Here is a 26322-nt window from a genome sequence, read left to right on the forward strand (position 1 = left end):
AGGTAAAGAGCCAGATATACAAAATCGCACTTTATGCAGATGATGTGATCCTTACAATAACCAAACCTCAAACTTCACTTCCAAATTTATACTCCACTCTGTCTTGTTTTAAGGATATCTCAGATTTCAAAATTAATAGTAACAAGTCTGAGGCACTAAATATAAATCTGCCTAAAGATCAAATTAAATTGATTGCTTTAAACTTTGATTTTAAGTGGCAACCGAAGGTGATCAAATACCTTGGAATATTTATCACAAAAGGCTATAGTACTCTCTATAGGGAGCATTACCAAAAGGTCCTGAGAACTATTAAATCTGATATTGAGTCGTGGTCCGGTCACGCTATATCATGGATAGGCAGAATACATAGTATAAAAATTAACATATTGCCCCGTCTCCTGTATCTTTTCCAAACTCTACTCATCCCATTGGTATTCGAGGAATTTAAGACCCTACAGTCTATTATAAACAAATTTATCTGGAAAAATAAAACACCAAGAATTGGGAAGAAAAATTTAAATATACCAAACAAGACAGGAGGGCTGGATCTACCATGCCTTATTTCCTACTACAAAGCAGCCCAGACAAGCCAACTAATACTATGGCACTCTAATCCAGTCCTCAGACGCTGGGTATCTTTGGAAACGGATTTAGTTGCCCCAGTTGAATTAAGTAATCTTCTGTGGTCCCCAGTGAGAAAGAGACCGGAAATATTCAAATCCAGCCAAATTATAGCCCACTCACTCAAATTATGGGACTCTGTAGCGATTCGACACCTCCTTACAACACGTAATACACTTATGACTCCACTATATGACAACCCAGAATTTAGACCAGGAATGGGCCGTAATAGGTTTATAGGTAGAAAAATTGGCAGTGCACTGCCAGAAGGAGGCTCACGGTTTTCAAAAGCAAAAAAAATATTTATTGCATAAAAAAGATGGACCAAATGTCCCCCCTTAGCCACAGCACAAGTCCACCAACGCGTTTCGGGCAGTATGCCCTTTCTCACCTTTTGGAAACAAGTCCTCCCCGGAGGTTTAGAGTAAATTTCATGTCCAGTATCTACCACTTATTAGCTTTTGTCTTTATCCACTTTTTTCATGTGTATGATTAGTGTGGGAGCGCCGTCCAATTTTTCTGGTGTGACGGATTATAATGTATCAGAGTATCCCTTGCTACTATCTTACATTAAACAATGCAAAAAGGGTTGGAAACTACTGTTCTAGGTATATACCATGCCAAGGTTCAGGAAACCCGGTTCCTCTAATATTTCATTTTTTTCCGAGAGAAACAATAGGGCCACCTGGGTCAGCTTTGCTCTGGTAGCCAATAGAAATCAGTGACATCATTGTGAAACGATATTGCAGCTGTTGATTGGGTGACCCAGCTGCCATCTTTGTTTTTCCTTGCAAGTACTGGAAAAGTTACAAAAATGTCCTCTCAGCAATCGGGAGGTTCTGGAGGTTTGAGTGCTGGGTTTTAGCTCTGGTTCATATATAGTAAAAAAAAATAAACAACTTGATTTTGGTGCTTTAGGATTGTGCCACATTGTTTACTAAGCAGTGCTATATCTCAGCACACCTTAAGGTTCATTCAAGCGAATAAGCCTTAAGATGTGTTAGTGTTTAACATTGTTTAGTACAACCGGGCCTGTATCTATAAAAAAAAAAAAAAAAAGAACAGAGGCTTATTTGTGAGAACAGAAACTTAAAAGGTGCTGTGAAACAAAATAACCCCTAAACTAAAATCATTTGCTGTTTTTACATGATAAAAAATCACTATTTTAACAAAACTGTATGTTGTTAAGATTTTATGCTTACTAAAACATTACAGATTATTTAGATATTAAGACAAAAATATTCATGATCAAAATAACTCCTAGCTTCTATTTTGTGGCTAGATTTACTAAAAAGTATGCAAATTATTTTGTATTAGTAGACTATTCACTTGTATACTATTGTCAAAGTATTAAACCTCAACATATTGTGTAACACTGCCTACTGTTCCATATTTAGTCAGAAAACTGAAGAAAACATACATATTAAATATCAACTTCCAACCCTAGATAACTGCCCAGAAAATGCCCCTGAAACACACAGCCATCATTACAGAACAGAGCCTAAAGCTAGATTTGGTGCCACTTATGGATCACCATGCTATGATTATTCTGGCTCAAAACCAAACGAAACAAACTGCACAAAAAAACAAAAACATGTAAAACCTTTGTTCAAAATAGTGCAGACCATATCAACCCAATAAATTGAAGATTCGATTTTATGGTTTTACTGGATGGTGCAACATCTTAGTAACTCTAAAGGCTATAAAGGTGCACTTTGTAAAATGGAGTACAGTTGTAAATAAGCTACAAATTGTTTGGATAAGTCTTTATTTCTGTAATACCCAAATCTTTTCCATCTCATTAAACCACAATCTAGTGCTCGCTTAAATTGGCACATTACACTGACTTTATCCAGACATGTAAACTCTCACTGACTTCGAGTTTCACTTTTTTAGCTCAATCTCATATGAGTTCAATGGGGTCAATAATTAAAAAAAATAGGACTTTATAATTTTTAATTTTTTTTACATTTCAGTGATTTCGGTCCTTGTAAGCTGACATCTTTGTATATAATTTCTCAGACCAAGCCTATATGTCATTTATGTATTTATTTAAACCACTGAAAATCAGGTTAATCCATAACTACCACATCTTGTCAAAATTCTGTTCACCATAAAAGAAGCACATGAATGATTAACACACGCAGCCTACGAGTAGCAAGATGTGTACCATCATGTATTATCTAAATTAGGGAGTGGCTGGGTGTACCAAGATGGCCGAGCCCAAACTCCTGCGCTGTCATTGACGTCACCACCAGGCCGTGCGTGATCGCGTAGCCCACAAAGATGGGATAGAGGCTGGAAAACTCCGGATAGAATACGCGAAACCGCGCGCACATCCAATGAGCGTGAACCTGCCCTCCTCGCCTGACCAATCGGAAGGTTCCGGTGACGTCACGGGCAACCCTGGCCCGGAGCGAGAGAGGAAGCTGCCCCATCGGATTTAAAGGAACAGCCCCCCGTATCGGTGCGTGTGTCCCCCGGGCTGAGACCCTGTATCGGTGCGTGTCCCCCCGGGCTGAGACCCTGTATCGGTGCGTGTCCCCCGGGCTGACACCCCGCACGGTGACGGCGGGAAGATGGTGTGCGGCGGCTTCACCTGCTCAAAGAATGCGCTGTGTGCGCTGAACGTGGTGTACATGGTGAGTACAGAGGAGAAGATACAGTAACCCGGCCGGGGGCTGTACACGTTCGTGTGTATGTATATATACACGGTAAATACGTATGATTGGTATACACACACATATATATATATATATATATATATTTATTTTTTTTGAGCGTACATGTAGCGTGTCACGGTTTCCCCATCGTGTCCTCATCTCTTCCTCCGCTGCCGCTCTCCCCTTTGGTTTTGTTGTTGCCCATCGTTCAGCCCTCTGTTGATTTGGAGGTTAAGTCGTTGTAGAAAAAAAATACAAATGGATCGGGCCCCTGCCCTGTGTAATGCAGACTTCTTCTATGTTGTGTTGATAAAGACTCTTTGTTGCAGGTTGAGATCCATGGCTCCTCTAGCAGCGAAAGGGTTAACCAGCTTCATGAATCTTAAACGCTATATCTCTACATAAGAGATAAATAGCCCATTAACCCAGCAGTCCCCATAGTGAGACAATTTTTTTTGGGGGGGGGGGGGGAGGGGTAGAAAGGGGACAGGACATTTGAATCACCAAGCATACAGTGGCCTCTCACTGCAGGGTCCTTCTGTTGCTGTGGTACAGGGGGCGTCTATAAAACGTGATTAGCACTAAGTGCAATTTGCCATCAGCTACTTTGTGCTGGACTGGCACTGGTTTCCAACTTTTTGGGGGTGAAGGAACCCTAATGAAATTCTGCGGACCCCCAGCCCACTCTAATAGTGTGTGTGAGATCAGATGCATTGTGAGGGACCCCGGCCCCCTCTAATAGCTCGTCTGAGATCTGATGCATTGTAAATTCTTCTGTATTTGGTACAATTTTCAAATGACCTGAAAATTGCAGGGAACATTTTAGGAATTCTGGGGAACCCAAGAGTTCCTAGGAACCCCAGTTGAAAAACACTGTGCTGGAGAATGGTGATACAGGATACTGTATGTAACTTCATTTGTCTCATCACGACTCTCCAAGAGCTTCTTGACCAGCGACCTGCCTTAACCTGCATAAAATTATGTATGTAGATATGTAGACATTTCTCATGGTGCGTAGGTGTTTTGTCCTTGCACGATGCAGTGTGATTTTAAGGAACTGGTAGGTTGCTGCATGGCACATTATATGACTGACATCCAATATAATACACAGTTTGATTTTTAAAGAAATACATCAGGTAAAATGGCAAGTCCTTCCTAGTATGGTAGTGAACTATGAGGATAGGAGTATGTTCAATAGGTTAAGTCAGGGGTGCTCAAACTCGTTGCGCCCCCCTCCACCTGGTCTCGCCCCCCTTACCATTTTTAATGCGGCGTCAAATGATGTCATGTGACCCCACAGCGTCATTTGACACTGCGTTGCCATTGTGACGGATGTCAAATGACGCTGCAGGGTCATATTACATCACGTCACATGATCTTGGACCGAAGCCTGGTAAATGAGTTTTTACTCTGCAACCAGGCCTCTGTAACTGCCGCAACCCCCCTCCCCCCCCCCCCCCCCCCCGAAAAAAATCTCTGCACTCCCAGCCGTTTGCACAACCTTGGGTTAGGTTATTAATGTAGTTAATTGGCATAACAATGGACGCGTTTCAGGTATATACACAAATGTTATTCAAAATATGTAACATTTCCATGGTAAACATGCTGTGGGACATTTTTCAATCTCTAATATCTTTTTGCTGATTGATTTTTCAGTCATCAAAATGGTTAGTTTTGGCTAATTTTGGTGCATCCTTGGTCAAACAGATAAAATGTTGAAATGGATATTCTTGGATCCAGTGTTCCTGGCAAAACAAAGCAAGAAATAAGTAGAACAGTTACTCTAAGAGAGACTAATTATTCAAATAAAATTAAAAGGCCAATAACACGGAGAAATTGTTAAAAAAAAAAAAAAACCTAGATGGATGGTTGAGTTCTTAGTTCTGATTAAAACGAGCAGCTTTTTGTTTAACCAACTTGGTCTGACTTGGCTTTTATGATCCAATCACCTTTTAAAGTAACTGGTTTTTTTTACTTATTTGTATCTTGTTTTGCATTTTTCTGTGAACACTGTATTCCAGCATATCGGTTACTTATGATTCTGTTTCACAATAGCTAAATAAAGAACAAACGGTTTGCAGCTTTATTAAAATACATTTAGATAAATATTGTGTTAAAAAAAAAAAGCATTGCAGATACTTCAGCATGTAAATGTTAGATTTAAACACCGTTGGCAAAAAAAAAAGTACTTGTCTGAATTTTAAAGGTCTCAACTAGCTGCATTCAACTTCATAAACATATGACATCACTTTTGTCCTAGGGACTGCACCTTGTAACAGTGCCACAAGTTAATGCCCTGCCCCTGTTCAACCAACAGATACACATGACCTTTGACAAGGTTTTTAAGCTGGGACGCAGTTTACTTAGTTCAGTGAGGCAAATTCACACTGCGTTCTTAATAAAATGAGCACATGAAAGATCTTTTCTATGCAAATAATTAAGTCATTCGTATATATTGGGAATTTCATACTTGTTTCACAAACTGCAAACCTTTTTTTATCCAACACGTTCTACATGCTTACATTTTTTTTTTCCCCCTGCTTTTTACTGAACCTATTCATATTTGTTTACATTAGGATGGGGATTTATAACTATATACAAATACAACACAAAATAACTATTCATCACAAGGGCAGTACAAATGATACAAGGTCATATACCTTTAAGGTTGGAGGAAAGGAGATTTCACCAGCAACAAAGGAAAGGGTTCTTTACAGTAAGGGCAGTTACAATGTGGAATTCATTACCCATGGAGACTGTGATGGCAGATGCAATAGATATCTCCAAAAAAAGGTTAGCCATCTTTTTATAAAGGAAAGGTACACAGGGATATATCAAATAAGTAAACGGGAAGGATGTTGATCCAGGGAGAAATCTGATTGCCATTATTTGAAGTCAGGAAGGAATTTTAAAGCCGCAATCTATGCTGGTGTATTTTGTTTGCAAATTGTTTTTATAGTTCTATAACCATCTATCATTTAAGCAGGGGGTCTCTGGAGCTGAACCACGTTAATTTCTGCTCTGGGGATCCCCTGCTTCCGGATATACTTGCCTCAGAAGTAGTTGCCGTTAGCCGCTGTTTCCTCGGCTACCAAGGTTCACAATATGTCCGCTCTTCATAGATTTCCTGCCCTGGGGACCAATAGGAAGCCGTGACATCATCGGTGCAGATTCCTATTGGCCCATTCGAAGCGTTAGCTGTTAACGTTAAAGCTGCTTGCTGAGCCGGAGCAGCTACCAGCACCTAAGGCGTGCTCATAATGGCGGTGCGCGTGCGGGCAACGCCACCAAAACAAAGTAAGGGTGTCAATTGAGCGTGCGACAGATGTGTCCAAGTGTGCTAATTTCAAACAGATTTTAAAAAATTGTTTTTCCCGGGCGACAGATGCGTCACATTAGCGGTTCAGCCAATGAGGGCGAACCGCACACGTGACGCCATGGCTACGTCTACCTGTTGCCTCCCGATGCCTGCAATGCAAGTTTCACGCGCGAGCATGCACTATAGATGAGGCCTAAGGAGGTAAGTATCTCCTGAGGTAGGGCGTCCCTGTAGGTGAAATTTAATATCCCTGCTACACACATACACTGTGTTAGATGCATACTTACACTTAAAACCTTTTTTATCACTGTCATAATATAATAGCACCTTGAAAATATGCTCTTGATGTGGAAGATGGCATGATAATTACTGGGTATTCAGGTCATGCTCCTGTGTTAGAGAATGTCCGCGTCACATTTTAGTCATGTTCTTGGGATACTGCAGCAGATCCCCGAAAGGATCAATGGAATAATTTAGCATTTCTCTTTGATCTCACCCGTTTCATCTCCATATTAAAGTATTAAACATTTATATACAGGACCAGTGACAGAACAAAGGCCACATGAAGCATATATAGTTCTGCACAAGGTGGAATCCCAGATTAAAAGCAGATGGTGCCATTTTTGCATATGTTGCAGTTATTCTATGTTGGATTTGTTGCTTTCCACGACCAGGTGAGCTGTTTTGTTAGCTCGCAGCCCTTTGGTTTTCAGTGATGCAGACACCATTCAGGAAAAGCCATAAGATGTCTTTGGAATTCTTTTATACTCTTAAAGTTGCAGACCAAGCAATATCCTCCTACTACTAAATAAACTACAACTGTGTTACATAGTTTGCAAAATGTTTTTTTTGTGTGAACTACAGTACTTGGACGTGCCTCCTTAGGAACAGAAAGTCCTTTGTGATCTGTAAATTGATAATGTAATTACAGTGTAGGTTATTTAATTTAAAAGTACAGTATTGCCCCCATAACTTCATGTTATCATCATATTTAGATCCAGGGCATGTGTTTTATCTGTGATCCCAGTGTGTTCTGGTTCTCATAAGTCGGCACTTTGAAAATTATGAACTGGAGAACCAGGACTGGTAGGCAGTATCATGATAACATGGAGTTAGGTTGGTAATAACTAAAATAGTGCCTATTCAATCCTGCAATATATTTTCACATTTCGGCATGCAATTGTTGGTCTTTCTGCAACAACCGTTAGAAATTCTGTAAAGAAATTTTGAAGAAATTTTTTTTTTTGGATAATAAAAAAAGGTACATGGAATACATAATCTGTTTAATTTCTAAATTCAATTACTTCCTTTTCCAACTTTGTAAAACTTAAAGCTGCAGTTCAAGCAATCTCCTACATGTTTTTTTTTTTATTTTAATAAATCAGTTCTGTACAATGAGACATTTTTAATGTATTATAATGTAACAAGCATTTTGTTTCTATAGCAACCATTTACAAAATCACATCCCCTTCCTCTTCTGAAACCGGATCTGGCACACCCCTTTTTTTTAGCCCTGCCCTCTCTAGCAGTGAACCAATTGTATCTAGTGACTGCCTGGTCACATGATCTCCCCCACTTTGCATCTTTGGTCCTCTTCTGCGGCACTGACAGCCATTTAGTGAACCGCCGAGCTGAATCTTTGCCAAACGACCGGCTAATTATTTATCCTTGTATGGATTGTATTGATGACATATATTAAAGGGTAAAAAATAAATAAAAACATTAGCTTGGACTGCTGTTTTAAAGTAGCTCCCCCATTTTTAGAGGTTTTATTTTCATTACAAAATTGGAACTAGGAGGCCCCAATACTATTGCTATATCAGGGGCCCTCGGTTACAGACCTATTTAGCTTGGTCAATAAAATGAAAGTAAAATCAATTATGGCTGCAAGGAGCCTCTAATAGGAAGCCACAATGTCGTGCTCTGATTATATGGTGGCTTCCTACGGGCCCTGGTAAGTGAGGCTTGGATAGCAGCCATATTGAGCTACCAGAAATTCCAGCGCATAGAAAGGTAAATATCACTGGAACCGGGGAAGCCCCAGGGCTACAAATAAAAATCGCGCAGTCCACCTCTGCTTTTCATTCTGTAAAAAAAGTAATTAAAATAAGATAATGAAGTTGGCAGTAAAAAGATAATATTCTGCTTTTAATCAACTGATGTAAGAGTTTATTGTAGATGACATTATATTGTAGAGCATTTGAAACAGGTTTTTTTCCTCATGTATATTATTATTTTTTATAGGCTAAAGCAGTAAAATTCGGGCATTACTGAAATCTCTGCTCTGATTGGTTAGAATTCCGGGCAATTCAGTGATGGCCGGAATTTTTCGCAACTTGCGAACTCCCCTTTCAGAGATGCAGGGAGAGCGCGGCATCTCTGTTCCTCTCTCACAGCCTATGCAGGCTCTCTCGCACAGCAGGCAGCCTATGCAGACTCTCTCTCACAGCAGGCAGCCTATGCAGACTCTCTCTCACAGCTGCTAGTGCTGTCAGAAGCGGCTCCCAAACAGTAACTTTGTTACTTGCAACAAAGTAATATTCTTACACAACTTGTATAGCTTCTGCTAAGGTAATTGTTTTTTTTATTTAGTTTGTAGTTCTAATCACTGTCCCCACAACTTCTCTTCCCATTCTCTCCTTCACCCACCTCCCCCCCCCCCCCCCACTTCTCATCCCTCACCTCCCCCAACCCTCACCTCTCACCTCCCCCTCACCCCTCTCTCTAAATGAAGCGCTTATTCCTTTTATGTTACTGCTGTAAAGTGCTATATAATAAAGATATACATATAGTTGTGGCAATCTGCCCCTAAGTAACTCCACCACTACCCCACCTCTCTCCCCCCCCCTCCCTTATTTTTTTTTTTTCTTCTCCCCCTTCAAATATTTTCTAGGATTGGAACGGTGTTCTTTTTAGCTTTGGGTTCTCCCTCTCCCTGGTTCCCAAGATAACAGTTTTACTTCCTGAGTTTAAGGGGATTTAAATGGTCGTCCAATGGGAAGCCACAGCTGATGTTGCGTGTTCCTATTCGCCCGAGCTGTGGCAGGGAGTAGAGAAATTCTACACAAAGCCAGACAATACAGTGCCCGTTTGATTTGGTATTGCCTGTAGTGAGCAGGTGACATACAGTAGGATTATGTGTAACCTCTTCGCTGCCAGATTCCTGACACGTATACTTGGCATGCCCCTCTTGCAGCCAAAGGGTTCAAGCTGCAGTTGTGCTATTTGTCCCAGATTGTAAACTCTTACAAGCAGGGCCCTTGAATGTTATCTATATCTCACCAGTCAAAAGCCTTTTTCAATGTGGTTTGCAGAAAATGTACCGTTCATTTCTGCTCCATTTTTTAGGTTGTAAGTGCACTGTATAAATGTTTGTGTGCTAACGAATGTTCAGGATACGGAAGAGCCATCAACTACAAAATAACGTTGCAATCTTGTTTATCAATAAAACATGCATTCTTCCCTACTGCTAGTGTATGTAAATAGTGTAATTTTTCATATTAATCTCTTTCTATTCCCTATGGTGCACTCTGCACGGTGGAATATGTTGTAAATAAGAATAATTCTGCTCAGCGTTACTAACATACAATGTTGCATCCACCAGCGATGCTGCAGGAGACTTGTCAAGTTTTTTTTATAGATGGTTATCTGGCTTGGGTATACTCACTATTGCCTCACGTCGGTGCAAAAAGCAGTGGACCACTTACATGTTGCAATGGTGACAAAGTAGGAAGAGCGATTAGAGGGGGACTCCATTTTTGTTTCTTCATGGGCACTTGGAAAATGTTACAAAGATCAGACACATAAGCATGTGGACATAGTAAGCTGACACTTGGGAGAGGTTTGGTTTCTTATCTACTTTCTGTGGTGTCACTGTGTGCTTAACAAGAGGTTTGTAGGTTTTATTTGGACAGGCCGCTCCTCCTTCCTCTCTGTTTATTGCCCATCTAATAGAGACAGCATGGGCAAAGGTTAAAGTAAACACTTCAACATAGACACTGTTGAAAATACAAATTTTTCTTTATTTGAAAAGAAGCCAGAACAATCTAATTTTTAGAAGTGAAACTTCAATGCTGGCATACCTACCAAATGAAAATTTGCCTTGGAGTAAATCGCCTTCATAGTGACGGAAGTGCAGCGGCAAAGTGATGTCACTGCTGGCAGAAGAGGCCGTCAGTGTTGCCAGCTTGCAGAGGCCTGCGCCGTACGAGGCGGCGCGCCAGCGCCGTACGAGGCGTCGCACCAACAGCAGGACTCACGCAATTTACAGTTACTATAAATATAGTCGGGGCAAATAGCTAAAACACACTTTCGAAGTCAGACTTCTTTGCGTTTTTGGCACTGAAATTGTGTTGGTAATTTTTTTTTTAATGGAAAAAAAAAATCACAAATACAATTTCTGTGACAAAAGACAAAGGTTTCACTTAAAATGTGTGTGCTCGGCGCACACACACTACTTTTTTTTTTTTTTTCGTCACCATGATCAGTGATGGAAATTTCCCGGGCGCCTAAAATGCCATCCCTGGGTTTGTGTTGAGTGACCTGCGCCACATCTATGAATAGTTATCGTATCGTTCAGTTACAGGTGCAATGCTCTACCCGAGGAATTTCTTTTGTTCCTTGGGTCGTCTTCATTATCAAAAATGCAAAAGCGGTGACAGTATGCCCATAAACACTCCGGATTTCAGCATTACTGCTTTGCCACTAAACTATCCACCACAAGAATAAAACATTAATTTGAATTTCACCACAAGATGCTACATTTGGAATTAATAGTTTCGTGTGAAACCAGTGATGCTGAAATCGTGTTAATGGGCGTGCAGTCTCCTTCCTTTTTTTCCTTTTTTGGTTCAGATTTTATAGTGTGGCGACACTTTGAGACAAGCACTCCTAGTGAATAGTGAGTTCAACTAGACCAATCTACATTGTTTTTTTTTGTTTTTCTACTGGTCTCTATTATAAAATAATTGAGCTTTTGCCATGTTTTTTGATGTTGCTGGAAGTCCTAGTTTGCGTACATGGCCACTACTGACTTTTCAATATTGGAGGGTCACCATTTGAAAAGCATCAGTCAGTTCTCTGTTGCTTTGCACGGTGGCCTAGAGCAGTAATCTGATGGCTGACACATTTGAATCCATTGGTGCGGCCTTCTGTATGGATTGCAGTAGTATGTGTTTACTTTACACAGGTGAAATTGTGCACTGAATTGAGGTACTATAACTTGTGCACATTTATAAGAAGACCACTCTTCCTGTGTCACCGTTGCACCATAATTAACATTTCCTTGCCAAAAGGGCATTGCCGGCCCTTCTGCCACTAGTGGGGTTAATTGTTGTCCTAAGAAAGTTGAACGTGGATTGGCTCATCCTTTTTTAGTGTCTTTGGCTGGGGAGAAAATATTTTGCGCTGGTAGCAACAAGCCACTTTCTTGTGTTTTCTCATGCACAATGTGTGTGCCTATAGGATTGAGGCTTTTCCATATTCCATGCTGGGGGAAGGGGGGGAACAAGCCTATCAATACCCCCATTTCGCCTTCCATTTATTTACTTATTTTCCACATCAATCAATCTCTCAACCACTATTTATTTGTAGGTCGCTGCAGCTGGAAAAGTGGTGGAAATACTTTTGTTTACCCCCATTCAACCTTGTTGCTCCTAGTACCTGTGCAAAGGAAAAGTTGCTGGGAAAAAAAATATTTGACCTTCGGACAATCCTATATTTCTGGTGTCCAGCCAATTCCTGTACCCTGACTTGTTTGTAGTGCTCAAGACCTTGCTGCCTTGTAAATAGCCTTAATATTCAGTAGAAGACACATCCCTATAGTATGAGTTCATGTTTGGTTATTCTCTTTGATCATTATTTGGTAGTGGGGGTCAGTCCTCCTGCAAGAATCCGCTTTGCCTTCTTCTTCTTCTTTTTTTTTTTTCCCCCCTATTTACCTGTTTATTTTAAATTGCCTAAATTCAGATTTACTTGCCAATGAGTTTAGTTCCTAAACCACTGGTGTAATTTCTCAGATGTAAGGACATTCTTTCTAACACTTTTCTTTTGCAGGTAACATTAGGCTCTACACTGTTACTACTCTTAACATGAGGCAAATAAAAGATTCTCACTGAGCGCTTCAAAAGAAACTTGGGAAACATTTTTATTAGAAGAAGGACAACAACACTCCGACATAGAGGCCTCCCCCGTGTCTGTCACCACCTACTCTGAACATCAGTATGATACTTCTGAAAAGCTTATACCATTGGGTTTCTTGGATTAACCCTTTCTTCCTTGTCATTTCAGCTGGTGGGCTTGCTACTGATTGCCATAGCAGCATGGGGCAAAGGTTTTGGAATAGTCTCCAGCATCCACATCATTGGCGGGGTGATTGCTGTTGGCATCTTTCTTCTACTCATCGCCATTGTTGGTTTCATTGGGGCAGCTAGTCACCACCAAGTGATGCTATTTCTCGTATCCTTGTGCCCTACGTGAATGAATGGATTTGTATACAATGGTTTATATTCTCGTCCGTCCGTCCCTCCCTCCCTCCCCTTTATTTTCTATTTATTATTATTTCCTTAATGTATGTAACACATTGGGGGGGAGGTGTGTGTGTGGTTTTTGCTAAAAAAAATTGCCTCTTTGCATCCGCTACTATTGATACACTTCTGGCAATATGTCTGTGTTGGCTATAGTAGTTGCTTAGAAGATGCAGGCAGAAGAAACCTAGGCTGCTTTCTGAAGTATGACACTGCTGATCTCCAGCTCAATGATATTCTACAAAAGTCACTTTTTTGGTAAATATAGGCCAATATCCCTTCAAAGTAAGCGGTGCTATTTCTCCTAGCTCCAGAAGGCACCTTAGAGAATATCATTGCTTAGAGAATAATGGACCATAGTGTATCTATATTATTTTACCACGACATGGGCTGCCTATGCTGACTTTGTGTTTTGTAAAAACACAATCCGTGTGTAGTGTTTTTTTTTAAAAAAAAAATTTGTGTGTGTATTTTTGCTATTTATTGTTGCACTGAGCTTGTAGATGTGTATTTCCTTAACTGCAATGCAGTATATGGTTGTTTTGTTTCTAGTCTTTGTATTGCAGTTTGGGGTCTCATGTTCATGTTTGGCAATGAATCAATCACAACAGGTAAGGGGGTCTGTTTCATGCTGCTTTACAGTGAAAATGTGTTTAGAAAGGTATATGGGTCGCTCTGTTCCACTATACACCTGTTCCACTTCCTGTGATCATATGCCCCTTAGTTTTAAGGTCTACAGAGCAGAAAATCCATCTGAGTATGTCCTTCATTAAAGGAGCTTTACCGTTAAAAGAAAACATTAATTTCCCCCGTAGGTGGGAAGCAGGCGGTCTCCGGGACTGAACTGTGTTAATTTCAGCTCTCTGAACCCCTGTCCCCAAACATACTTGCCTCCTAAAGGGGCTGCTGATATCTGTTTAAAGGTCATTACTAAGGAATGCTTGCTATTGGGATGCGGGACCTTTTTTAAATAAACTGTTTCCATGCCTGCCCTTTTAGGGGCAAGTATTTTGGGAAATAGGGTGCCAGATCATGTGATTAAATTGTAACTGAGAACTTTGATTTTCCAACTGACCAAATGTGGCCATCTTCTCCCCACCCTCCCCCTTAAGCTGAACACACTCACTGCCACAGATCTTACTTTGAAGCTGCAAATTATAGTGTAAAGTTGGATCTTTCTTTCCCACCTGTGCTGGAAACTTCTCATCTGTCTAGGAATAATATTCTGCGTATGACTAATATGTATAGAGACATCACCTTGTGCAAACTGGTCAAGATGTAGCACATGCTGTACAAAGCTGCACAGGGTCGCACTAAAATGAGAATTTTGTTTGTGTTGCTAAGGCTCCATTAGAGCAAAACCATTCAGCTTCACATTACTTCAAACACACTTGTGTGAGCGAGGTCTGGGCATCAGGATTAGGTTGGATACATTTTTTTTAAAAATTTTTTTGTATGTAACGTTGATACTGGAGCTTTTGACTTCTCCACACAGGTAAGTGACAATGTTCCCTTTTTAACCTGCTGGTTGTCTAGCATTACATACTATAGCAGTTTAAGCAAGAGGTTTGCCACACTGGATCTAACGCAAAATATAGATGCCTCAGAAAATGCTGCAGTGCAATGAGTGATATTGCGTTAGAATAGCACATTGTTCTTGTTGATCACTGGGGATGGTGAGGCATGGTCTCCTCTCTGCCCACTATTTGTAATCTCTTCCCTTGTAGGAGCAATTCCTAAATACGACATGGAGCAAGATGAGCGATCTCACCAAGACGGATTTGGAGTCCCAGTTAAACTGCTGCGGCCTGCTGAACACCACAGAGGGCAGGGCACAGTTTGCCACGGATTACGCTTTGTGCAAAGCGGTGAGCCCGGGAGCATCTTGTCCGGCCATGATCCGGTTCCACCTAAACTTGATATAGGCACCCATTGCTTTTGTGCAACTTGCATTTCCCTCAACCTAGCTCAATGCTACGATGTCTGTCCAATAGATACTGTAGTAAGAGGGGTTGCCAGGCAGATAGTATTGTTTGTTCCTTTTGTGAAAGTAATGACATTCATACTCATTGTTTACATTACTTTGTTATTGCTTGACCTCAATCTAAAATGAAAGCATTACTTGTGGCAATAGGAATTTTCTTACCCTATAAAGGTGTTCTGGTCACACCTGCTTTGGTCACCTACAGTACTATTGCTAATTGAGGTAAAATGTCACTTATATATTTTGGCGTTGATTTGCACAATTAAGTGCATCTTGAGTGATGTCTAAAGATAGGATCACACAGTTAATATTTATTGAGTTTAAACAAATGCAGCAAAAATGTTGCATGTAAATCTTTCACAGGGCAAACATACAGCATTCTCCTGAGAAAAGCATTTTTTTCAGCCCGGATGACCTAATGCTGCTCACCAGTAATGGCTAAGGGCGCATTTATAGCGACGGTGTACGGGAACAACAAACCTCTCCTCATAGAGGCTGTTCATAGAGAATGCGACTGCGCGCGCGATTATTGGGAAGACAAAACATATTGTCTTTGCCACGCGAAGGCCGGGGTCACGTGCGTGGCACAGCCAACGAGGGCGAACCTCTCAAGTGACTCCACCGCCACGACTCCCCGTCGTGTCGGACCTCGGAGCAGGTTTCGCGCGAGCAACAGGCGTGCATGACGGCGTGCGTGCGTCCACTGTAAACGCAGTCCAAGTCGTTCAGGATTCATTAACATTCCACATATGTTTCACGTGCTATTAATATTTAGGAAATGTGAACTGAACATTGATATCTACAGCATCCAAATGGAGACCGGCAGCGAGCCAGAAAGTGCCCACTTTACATGCACTCAAACTCGCACATGGATGTGATATTGTATCTGCACAGTCGCGAAAATAGATGAGCGCAAATATAGTGAATACTCTAACGAGGTACCCCAGACAGACTCCGCCATTTAAATGCTGTGGGGAAGAGCGTGGGGCCCCTGTAACCGCCCGCGTCCCCCCAACAAAATCTCCCGCCCCCCTGGGGGGTACAGACCCCAGTTTGCGCACCGCTGACTTAGACATAGCTAGGGATAAGCTGCACACTGAAGCCACAGAGTCCACAATGTAGGCAGACTCCTGCTCTTTTAGGGGTAAAGTGGGGTGCTCAGTGCAGTATACTAGTATGTGAACCCTTATATTCTAGACCAGGTATTGTATGTCTTTATTTGTATAGCACTTCACAGTAGTAATACACGTGGTAATCATATAAATAAAAAATAATATAAATAACAGGTCATGGGAATAAGTGCTTCAGACATAAACGTAACATTCAGGAAGAGGTGTCCCTGCTCCGAGGAGCTTACAATCTAATTGGTATGTAGGAGGAACGTACAGAGACAGTAGGAGGGCATTTTGGTAAGTGCTTCTGCAGGGGGCCAAGCTTTACGTATCATGTGTCTAGTAATATCTACAGTGCTGCGGAACTGGTCAGGTGACCATCCCCTGGTTAACTGGTCCCTGGTGACCCTGCCAATATGGTGTTACAATGGGGATCATAGTGAAATAGACATTAATAATATGACCGGTATTCAATCCTGTGTGCCGGGGTGGCAGGTACAGCATGGTTATGCACAGCAATTAACCCCAGAGTAACCCGGTGTATGTAATCCCTGAATGTATTTTAGAGGATAGGGATAATTGCCCTGATTTTAATATACCCAGGATCGGTAGTATCACAAACTATAGGTGGGAGCAGGAACCAGGGTGGAGGAAACCTTTCTAGGAATCCACAGCCACACTACAATACAACTATGTGAGAATCCATTAAATACCATGGTGATAACGGTTTGTGATATTGTACCAGTGCGGAGACGGCAGCGGGGTAAATACTTGACTGCAGTAGGTGCCTCAGCGTGCAGACGTGTGTCCCGGTTCAAGGATGGTAACGGTTTTTATTTCGATGTTCGAGCAAAGGTAGAAGCACAGCAAGTACTGCTGACAGCAGTGAGCGCCTGATGCCGCATCCATAGTCCGCGCGACGCGAACAAAAGGCTGTACCTCTGAGAGCGGCCATAGACGCGCTGCACAAGAACGGCGCGGCCGTTTTTTTTGTTTTGTTTTTTCTTCTCGCGACGGCCGGTTCACGTTCGCGGTTCAGCCATTGATAGTGAACGGCTCACATGACACCACGCTCCATCGTGCGCCTATTATATCCGAGGCCTAAGACTGCGTTTATATTGGCGCAACAAACCTCTTGTCTATGAGGCCGCCCAGAGAGCGCGCGAGCAATTCTGGAGAAGACAAACAATTTTGTCTTTGCCACGTGATAGCCGGGCCACGTGCGCGGTTCAGCCACTGAGGGTGAACCGCTCACGTGATGCCACACCTCCCAATCGCGCAAACCCAAAGATCAGAAATCGCTCGAGTTGCGCGCGTGCCCACTATATAAACGCGGCCTAAATCTACAGGCGAGCATCCCGATGGCCGTTGTGCTTTGTCAAGCAATGTGTCGCTGCCTCTATCGGGATGCAGTAGATATCAGTGTTCTGTTGGTATATACCTCCTCCCCATGTGCACCAATCACCCCTTTACTTTTCTAGGAGTGCTGGTATCTACGTTGGTTTTTGTATGTAGGAAATGCACAGAATTGAATATGCTGACTGTGTTCCCGTCCTCCACTTGCAGATTTGCATACAAACCAAAACCTGTCAGACCTGTGGGGATGTGATGCTGAAACATGCAAATGAAGTCCTGAAAATCCTTGGAGGTGTTGGGCTCTTTTTCAGTTTCACGGAGGTAATGGGGGCTTCATTGTAGAAAGTCATTGGTTGTGGGAAATGTATTGATCGGAGCATGTAGGATAATCTGAAGAGTGCAGAGTTCTCGTTGGACATCTTTATTAGCGGTTTATAACTGTACGCAAACTTCTGGGTGTCACATTGTTGTAGAGGTCTGTTCTTTAACCCTTTAAACGTTGCCTGAAGTACCAATTGCTGATCTAAGTCATCTTTTGGTGCGGCATAACGGAAAGGTTACAAGGGATGCCTCCTTTTTTGAAACTTAAAGGGGAACTTCAGCCATTTTGATATTGGGTCAGTGTTTGTCTGTGAATTCCCTGGTGTCTGTTTCTTAGATGGCTTAAACATCTCTGTGCCAACAACTGTGGTGGGGGCACTAACGTTTTGGTTTTCTGGGGTCCTGGTTAGTTTGGAGAGTTATCCTCGCTTGGAGTTGGAATGTGAGGGTCCCCTCATTTTTAAACTTTAGTGGGGTTTGGATCTACAAAATCACACAATTTTTCTGGGATATAGTGTTTTTCCCCATGGACATTTTTAATATGACTTCTGCTGGGAGCAGAATCTATGGGAGGAACCTACACATTTTTGTAACGCTGAGATAAGAGCCCAGTTAATCGTAGTTTTACATGATATATGCATTATTAAAGAACCATACATACTGTATATAGCAAGGGTTATTGCAATTGCTCATAATGCAGAATATCTCAGATATTACATAGGATTTAATAGCAATGATAGTGTGACATTCAATGCAATAATCCCGTGTGTGTGTAATATGTTTATGCCTTTGCTAAACTTTGGAAGGTATATTTTTATCTGTACAATTGTACAGTACGTATGTGTTTGTCACGGTTGCCAGTGCTTCGATCTAACTGATGGAACTTATTTGCAAATAATGTACATAGCTGTTCTGGTAACTTTATGGGTGGGAACCAACGGGTTATAGTCTACAGGTTCTTTTTGGACAATAAAAGCACAGATTATTTTGTATAGGTTTATATTAAGAATTATTGTGGTTGAAACGTTGCTGCCACTGACAATTTCCAACATTTTCGTCAGTACTCTGTGTTAAAATGGCATCACCACCGTTATCCAATATACAGGAAGTCGAATCAAAATAATTTACAGTGCAACCAAATTAAACGCAAATATAGGTTTCTTGCAAATCTGTGCCATATTTTTTTTAAATTATTATCTCCCATAGTTTTGTACAGTACTACACACTACAATACTTTTTATACATGTCTGTTTTTTTTTTTTTTTTTTTTTAATCTATATAGCTGCTATGCTGTACAGTTGGCAGACACACTCCCTTCAGGATCAGTAACTTGAATTTGTTGCTTCAGAACAGAATCGCTACCTGTTTGGCAATTGGTGATTCTCATAGCTCCCTTCCCACAGGAGTGATATAGACTCGTGATAGTTTAGCAGCACCTTGTCTGTAGAGTGGCGTTCTGTGAAAGCGGGGAAAAATACTTTTCAGGTTATGAAGTTGCAAAAGTAAGTAACCTGTGTTTTTGGTGCACCTACAATGATTAATTTTGAAGTAGAAAGAGGAGGAAATGGGCTTCTCCAGCTGGAATAGCACAAAGTTATTGGCTCCATTTTATAAAGCTCAGCTGGCAGGTAGGTACCTTCCCCCCCCCCCCCCTCCCCTCAAGCACCGCTTTAAGACTTCATGGGCACCCATTTGTGAGCCGTTCATTATGGTTCCACCCAGACCTTCTCCTTCGTGATTTAATTTTTTTATTGTTATAAACATCTGAGGATGATGGAGACTTGGCGAGCCCCCCCAGATGCCACATTCATGCCTCCTGCTGCAGTGTTTTGGTGCTACATGAGTCAGGTTGTGGCTGGTGCGTTCCACCACAATCATTGGTCGGCAAGGATGTGGGACTTTCCAACCTGGCTTGCGCTAGGAGCTGCAGCACAAGATGTGTTTCCCTAAAACTCCTACACCTGGCCTATGGAGCCGCATGCAGGATCTTATTCTACTATCAAGCCTCAAAAGGCAACAACAGTCCAAGCACCTGTCGTGCACAAACTGTAAGCAAAAGTTATCCTCTGGCTATTTATAAGAAGCGCTGCAATGTTTGCATTAGGAAAGCGGCGATGGAAGATGCCCTTCTTAAATGTCTGAATTCTTCGCCTGGATGAGGAGTGCTTTTATGGAGAAAGTGGCCATAGAAGAGGATGCAAGGATACCTCCTCAGAAAATTCAGACCTCTCTGAACACCCTTCACCCTCAAGGGTCATGGGTTATGCCCGCCTTAGATAAAGAATATTATCTCTCTGAAGAGGTAGAAGTACAAGAGGAACTGGTCTCTTTTTTTATTTATTTATTTATTTTAAACGTGAAACTCGACTATTTTACGAAAATATGTGACATTGAATATCCAAGATACCAAAGAAGAGCTTGACAACTTGGATAAGGCACTTCTGGGGTCGCAAAGAAAAGTGAGATATTTTTCCATTTTCGTCAAACAATGAAAGATATTCTCCCAAAAGAATGGTCCACACATGTAAGAGAAGTACTTGAAGATCTATCCACTTGCTGAAGGGCTATCGGCTTTCCTCCAAAAAGAGCCACAGCTGTCTCTAGGATTGCTCTGGGGCCAATGCTTTGTTTATTCACTCTTTCCTAACAACTTGCTTTCTGCAGTAAAGCTAGCAACATAAACCCCCAAAAAGGAATACTAGCTGTGAACGTAAAAAAAAAAGGGGGGGGGGAATACTAGACAGATCCTACATAATGGCAACATAACCAAAAAGAAATACGACGTAACCAAAACCGAATACTAAATAACAGGATCCTATAACCATACTACATAATGGCCATGACTAGAGAAATGAATTACAAAAAAACCTTCATGCTGGTGCTGTGGGTGACGGGGGAAAAGATATATGTATAGACCTCCCCTAAGATACTTCTACATCAGTAGAGTGTGAGATCCTCAATCCACTATTGTGCGATAGGGCACAGTCCGTTGTGCAAGTTTTTAATCTGTATCGCCCTCCAATGGGTATGTAGGTTCTGCCGAGTCACACCATAGTTTAAACATGGTTACTAGGGGTATGGGAACGTGCCAATCAAGAATTCCCAGCTCCCTATTCATTTATGCTATAATGCTAATTTATAGATCTACAGTACTATGGTTGGTGAAAAGAAATGGAGCCGGAATCTCCGTCTCTTGCATATCTAGAAAACTAAATACTCGGGCACTTTCTTCGCAGAACATAACTAGTCCCAGGTAAATGAGCTTTGAACATCGTGGTTTCTGCAGATGTGGTACGTGTCTAGGTTTAGCCCGGAGGTAGCCCTGATAACTTTGGCAGAGATCTGCAAGGTGCCAACATTTTGCATAAGATGGGAAGGTTGCTGGATGACCTATGGACTTTTTTCCATCCCTTGGTCCCACCAGCGGCTTATTTATTTGTTCCTGTTCTGTTCATTCAGAACAAAGATGACTTTCGAGCAGAGTGCTCCTGACAGCACTCAATTGGCCCATTGGGTATTGGTACATCCTGTTATTTAACTTTGTCGTGGGGGCCCAGAAGAAATTGCAAAATGTTACTTTCAACATTTCCTTTTCTTTAAGTCCCTTCATATCCTCCCACTCTCCCACGCTCTGTTTTTATTGTTCCCGCTTTTTCCTACCCCCAGCTGGAGGAGGAACCTATTCCCCACTGTTATGTTGCCATGAAGAGACTTGAAGAAAGGGAAATATTGTAATTGCATTTCTCCATTTTCTTGTCTTCATATTAGTAGCAAGGAAATGAGGGAGCACGGTCTTCCTTGTATGGCGCGCACACACAATCTTGCTGCTTGGGGCTAAGCAATGTTGCATCACATCGGTAGTCTGTCCAGACAAATCACTTTTATTCATACTTTTTATTTCTTCTCTCTTGCAGATTCTTGGAGTGTGTCTCGCCTTTCGCTACAGGAACCAGAAAGACCCTCGTGCAAACCCCAGTGCTTTTCTATAGCGCTACTGAACCAATCCCGTGACCGCTCAATCATGTCATCTATTTTTATTTATTTTTTTTCCCCCTCCCTAGTACCAGTCACATCTCTTAGCCGCTTCTTCTTATCCTATGGATTCCATATTGTTCCTTTGAGCAGGGAGAGGGGACGTGTGGCGGAGGAAGAAGCTCGGTCCTGGCTAAAAACTCATAAGAAAGGGGCATCATTCGGGGATGCAAGCAGACCAACATTTATTTTTTTTTTTTAATTTGCATCAAGTAAAAGGGGTTGTCATGACTGTCGCAGAACTAGGCACTCGGTGATCTTAATTGAAGCTCTGCTCCTGAGTGCTTTAGGCCGTGATTATACTGAAAGCGGCGGAGCGGACAATGCTCTGCACCGCCAAAACAAACGACCGTTTTCCTATGAGCACGCACTAAGAGCGCGAGGCGGGCAAGCGCGCGAATTGCGAGCAAATCCAGAAATTTGATTCTCTGGCGTGACGGCTGCGTCACGTGAGCGGTTCAGCCAGTGGGGGTGAACTACTCCCGTGATGTCATGGGCACGCCTCCCGATGCTACCTGCCTGCAGTGCAGGTTTGGGGCGGTGCATCGCCCTTAGGGAGTGCGTGCCCCAGCCGCCACTGGTATAATCAAGGTCTTATTGTTTTTAAATCTAGGATACGCAGGGGAAGTGACATCTGCCTGTCCCATTTTATCTGGAACAGTGACATAGGAGCCCACTGTTACTGATGCATGAACAGAGAATGGGCACTCCCTTTTTGCCACGTTACTAAAGAGCTGATTGAATGGCAGGTCTGTGCACGTGTACATATATAGATATAAGAATGCATACCTGTCTTTTTTTGAGATGATGATTTTTTTTATGTTCATGGCAAAGGGTGAGAGCGCTACTTGGTTTGGCTAAGGACACATATACCTGGTTGGCCATCTACAGAATGGAAACCCAGACAAAAGTGGAAGGGAACACGAGTCAATGTTAATAATCTTTGGGCTACTTTCCCTTTATCATGATCAATGGTGAGCGCTTCGCCCTGCACCTTCCTTATTTATTACCCAATGTGTTTTCTGTGCTAACCACGCCAGTGCTAAATAAGCTCATCTTAACTCGTACAACAATTCTATATTTTTAATGTAAGCACTATGTGTGCAGTGCTGTACGTGTTTGGACAATCTGCATAGATGAGGTTTTGGTACACTGCTAGGTGGTACAGGCCTTTTAACATGTTAATGCATGCGTTCCTAAAACATAACGTGCAGGTTGTATATCTTGGGTGTGGAAACTGGGAGTCCTGACATCAAGGGGGCCACATTGCATATCTTACCTGTCCCTTTTCCCCCGTTAGATCTTTGTTATTGTGGAACAGATCAGTAGTCTGCTGTATTATATTGGAATTGAGTGTCCCGGTCCTGTGACCATGGGAGTGAGCGTGTCCTGGTCGTGTTTAACCTTTGCTCAAATCAACTGTGCTGATTTGGTTCAGCGAATGGAAGACCTCACAGTATAACTAAACGTGGCGTTACTACTCCCAGTGCTGCCATGCCTGAGCCAGATATTTTAACAGCTAGAAGTTTTAATTTTCCAGAATTGACTTGGCACAAATAATTCCTTCTCTGTCTGAATTCTTCAGCATTGGGTCACTTCAGGAGTTTAATAACCCCACACTTTTTATTTTTATGTCTAACAAAATAGTAAGTCATAAATCAGACGGTTCCTGTCTCACTGGTGGTTAACAGGAATATAAAGTACCCTGTATAGAAATTGCAATTGTGACCTAAAGTCATGTCCTTTTCTATGCTTTGCAAGACTCTAGGTAAGTCTATTGCTTTTTAATATTCTCTGTGGAGAGCGATCCATTGTACTCTAGGCAGACGCACACAAATGAGAAATGGGATAGTGTGGTAATGCTGCCATTTGACGGTTCTTTTGTCATGATCTATTTAGGTAAGCGTCTCCCAGGTATCATATTCATTATTATTTTCCAGTGCTAAATAAACCAGCAACCCATTTGTTTATTGAAAGTGTGCACACACACACACACACCCTTAGTCCTGTGCAGAAGTGGGAAGTGCGGTATCCTGTCTGGTCATTTTTATATAATACTATTGTCCTTTAGCAGTTAAATCAGCTGTAATATTTTGGAAGCTCAGAATTACAATCATGCATGTGAACACCTTCTGAAGAAGACTGATATGTAAATTAAGAGGGCAAGACGGAAGCAACAATACTGTACGTCCGTTGCCAAACTTTGACTGTATGTGCTTTTGTTGCAGTCACCTTTTCCTAACGACAGCCCATTTTTGGCAGCAGGTGAGATTTCCCTAGAATTGACAATTAGCTGGCATATGACTGCCTGCAGGAAGATAGGGATTGTGAATTATTTATTCAAATAGCTGACCAAAAATAATAAAGTATTTACTCCCTAAAACTTCAAAGGCTAGTTTGGTGATTTTTAATGGAAGGGCAGCTCTTGCCTCTCCCGGCTTGTTCCTCTTCAGCCTGTGATCCTTCTCTTTATAACCCCTCCCTTGCAAAACGTGTCTTGTTGCTGCCTCATACTACTACTTGTATCTCTGGTACTGCTCACACTTTGTGCGTGCGATATTTAAGGGAAGGCTCCTGTACATTGACACAGCAGGCTATTATAAATGGCAGGCCTGGCCTCTGTCTGTGACATTGCACTTGTAGCTGTTAAAATCTGCATCTCTTTAGAACTTTACAATGTACGTTCTTGTTTTTATTCTCTTACATTTCAGGGCACCTGCTTTGTGTTTAACCCCACTGCTGCCAGATTTCTGTAACACATTTCTCTTGATGCCACATGCCCCCTTTGCAGCAAAACAGCTTCAGCTTTCTCCCCCCCCCCCCTTATTTTTTTTTGGCGCTTATTAAAAATGGATGTAATTTTATTTTTTAGAAGTTATTAGAAAGTTTTTTTTTTTTTTTAAATTGGATTTCTAAGAATTACACCAAAGTGGTGACTATTAAAAGTTTTTAGATTTTTCTATGATTTTTGACCTAAATGTTTGGTGGTATAGAGGTGGGTTTTTTTTGTTTTTGTTTTTTTGCCTATGTAGTTAGTAACACTGCTTTTGAGATTTGGGCTCAAGTTTAAATCATTTCCCCATTTTGGTTTTGAATACTGAATAGACTTTTTTTTTTAAAGGAGAGATTGCCCAAAAACTGTCAAAATATGCAGATTATTTTTTTGGGGCGGGGGGTTACTTTTTTTGTAGGACGCGAGTCACGTGACACTAGACTAGCATTTCCTCATTAAAATATAAACTTGAACACGTAATTACAATCTGAGGCTGGGAGTGAGGGAGACTCCTTTTCTAATCAGTGAGGTTTTCATATCCTGAGATTTTGAAAATTGTAGGCTTGTAAACACATGCTCTTTCAGATCATGGAGTCTCAATCCTATGCCTAAACCCAGCATGTGCTGACCCCTGTAAGAGGCATCCCACTATTGGTGCATAGGGAAGGAATAAAGAGATGTCACGGCTATATTTATTACGTGGCGCTGAACAGTAATTCAATTTGCAGCACATTCACCAATTTAGTATATATGGACCTAAGCGATTAAGGAAGCCTATGCCCAGATTAAATTTGTAGGCAAAATATTACCTATCTTGCTGGCTATAAACATGAATGTGTAAAATAAAGTTTTGCCCTTTCTCTCCTTGTGTGATGTGTTTAAATGAGATACTTTGGCATGCGCGTTGCTCACCTTACATGACTCTACATGGAGAGGTTAAAAAAAATACACACTGGGTAATTTACAGGATCCACACTAACCCTTCGATGCCATTGACGAAGGAATATTATGGCAATACGATTTAAATCAGCTGTTGCCTGTGGGGGTCTGCAATTAATACCACTTTTTTTTCCCCCCAATTCACCTTGATGCAAAAAGGGGCAGGAAATAAATCACGTCCGTCTCACACGGAACTAGAAAGGGTTGTGATGCAAATGCACGGATGGGCCTTGGCTGCCAATACCAGGCATCCTGCTGCGTTTAAATGAGCAACTGACACTGTGTGGGAGTTAAATAAATTGCAGATTTCTTAACAAACTGCTAACCAGCTAGGGGAGGGGAAACCTGAAACACATGGGGTCAACGTTTGGCCAGCTAACCATCTACTTAAACCCTCCCCCCCCCCCCTCTGCCCCTCGGATGCATTGACTGTTCAGTCCCCTGCAAGTGCTTAGGTCCAACCATGTGGCTGGTGGCTAGTGTCTGCTATTCTCTTGATCCGACTAGAGGTGGTCTGACCATACAACTGTTACCTCCACCCGCCAATGTTCTCTTGTGGCTACATCGACCTGACCGTACACCCATCGCCTCCAGCCTGATAGTCTGTCCTGGCTCTCCCAGCAGTTCTGCCTCCCCCGAGGGACCACTAAGCCCTCCTTAACTGGTACCAAAATCTCA

General features: G+C 41.9%; 1 protein-coding gene across 2 annotated transcripts; it reads left to right on the plus strand.

Moving 5' to 3' along the window:
* The first annotated feature begins 2973 nt into the window (after nt 1-2973).
* On the plus strand, nt 2974-25567 carry TSPAN31 (tetraspanin 31). Of its 2 annotated transcripts, XM_075591595.1 has the most exons (7): nt 6484-6581; nt 6670-6804; nt 12892-13059; nt 13658-13738; nt 14855-14995; nt 17790-17900; nt 21815-25567. In XM_075591595.1, exons 2-7 carry the CDS (start codon nt 6790-6792, stop codon nt 21887-21889), a joined length of 591 nt encoding a protein of 196 aa, XP_075447710.1. In that variant the 5' UTR covers nt 6484-6581; nt 6670-6789; the 3' UTR covers nt 21890-25567. The 2 variants fall into 2 exon arrangements, with proteins under 2 accessions (XP_075447709.1, XP_075447710.1); XM_075591594.1 differs by lacking the exons at nt 6484-6581; nt 6670-6804 and adding an exon at nt 2974-3263.
* Nucleotides 25568-26322: the final 755 nt, after the last annotated feature.

This window comes from Ascaphus truei, chromosome 3 (assembly GCF_040206685.1).
Source record: "Ascaphus truei isolate aAscTru1 chromosome 3, aAscTru1.hap1, whole genome shotgun sequence".
In the NCBI taxonomy this organism is placed as follows: Eukaryota; Metazoa; Chordata; class Amphibia; order Anura; family Ascaphidae; genus Ascaphus; species Ascaphus truei.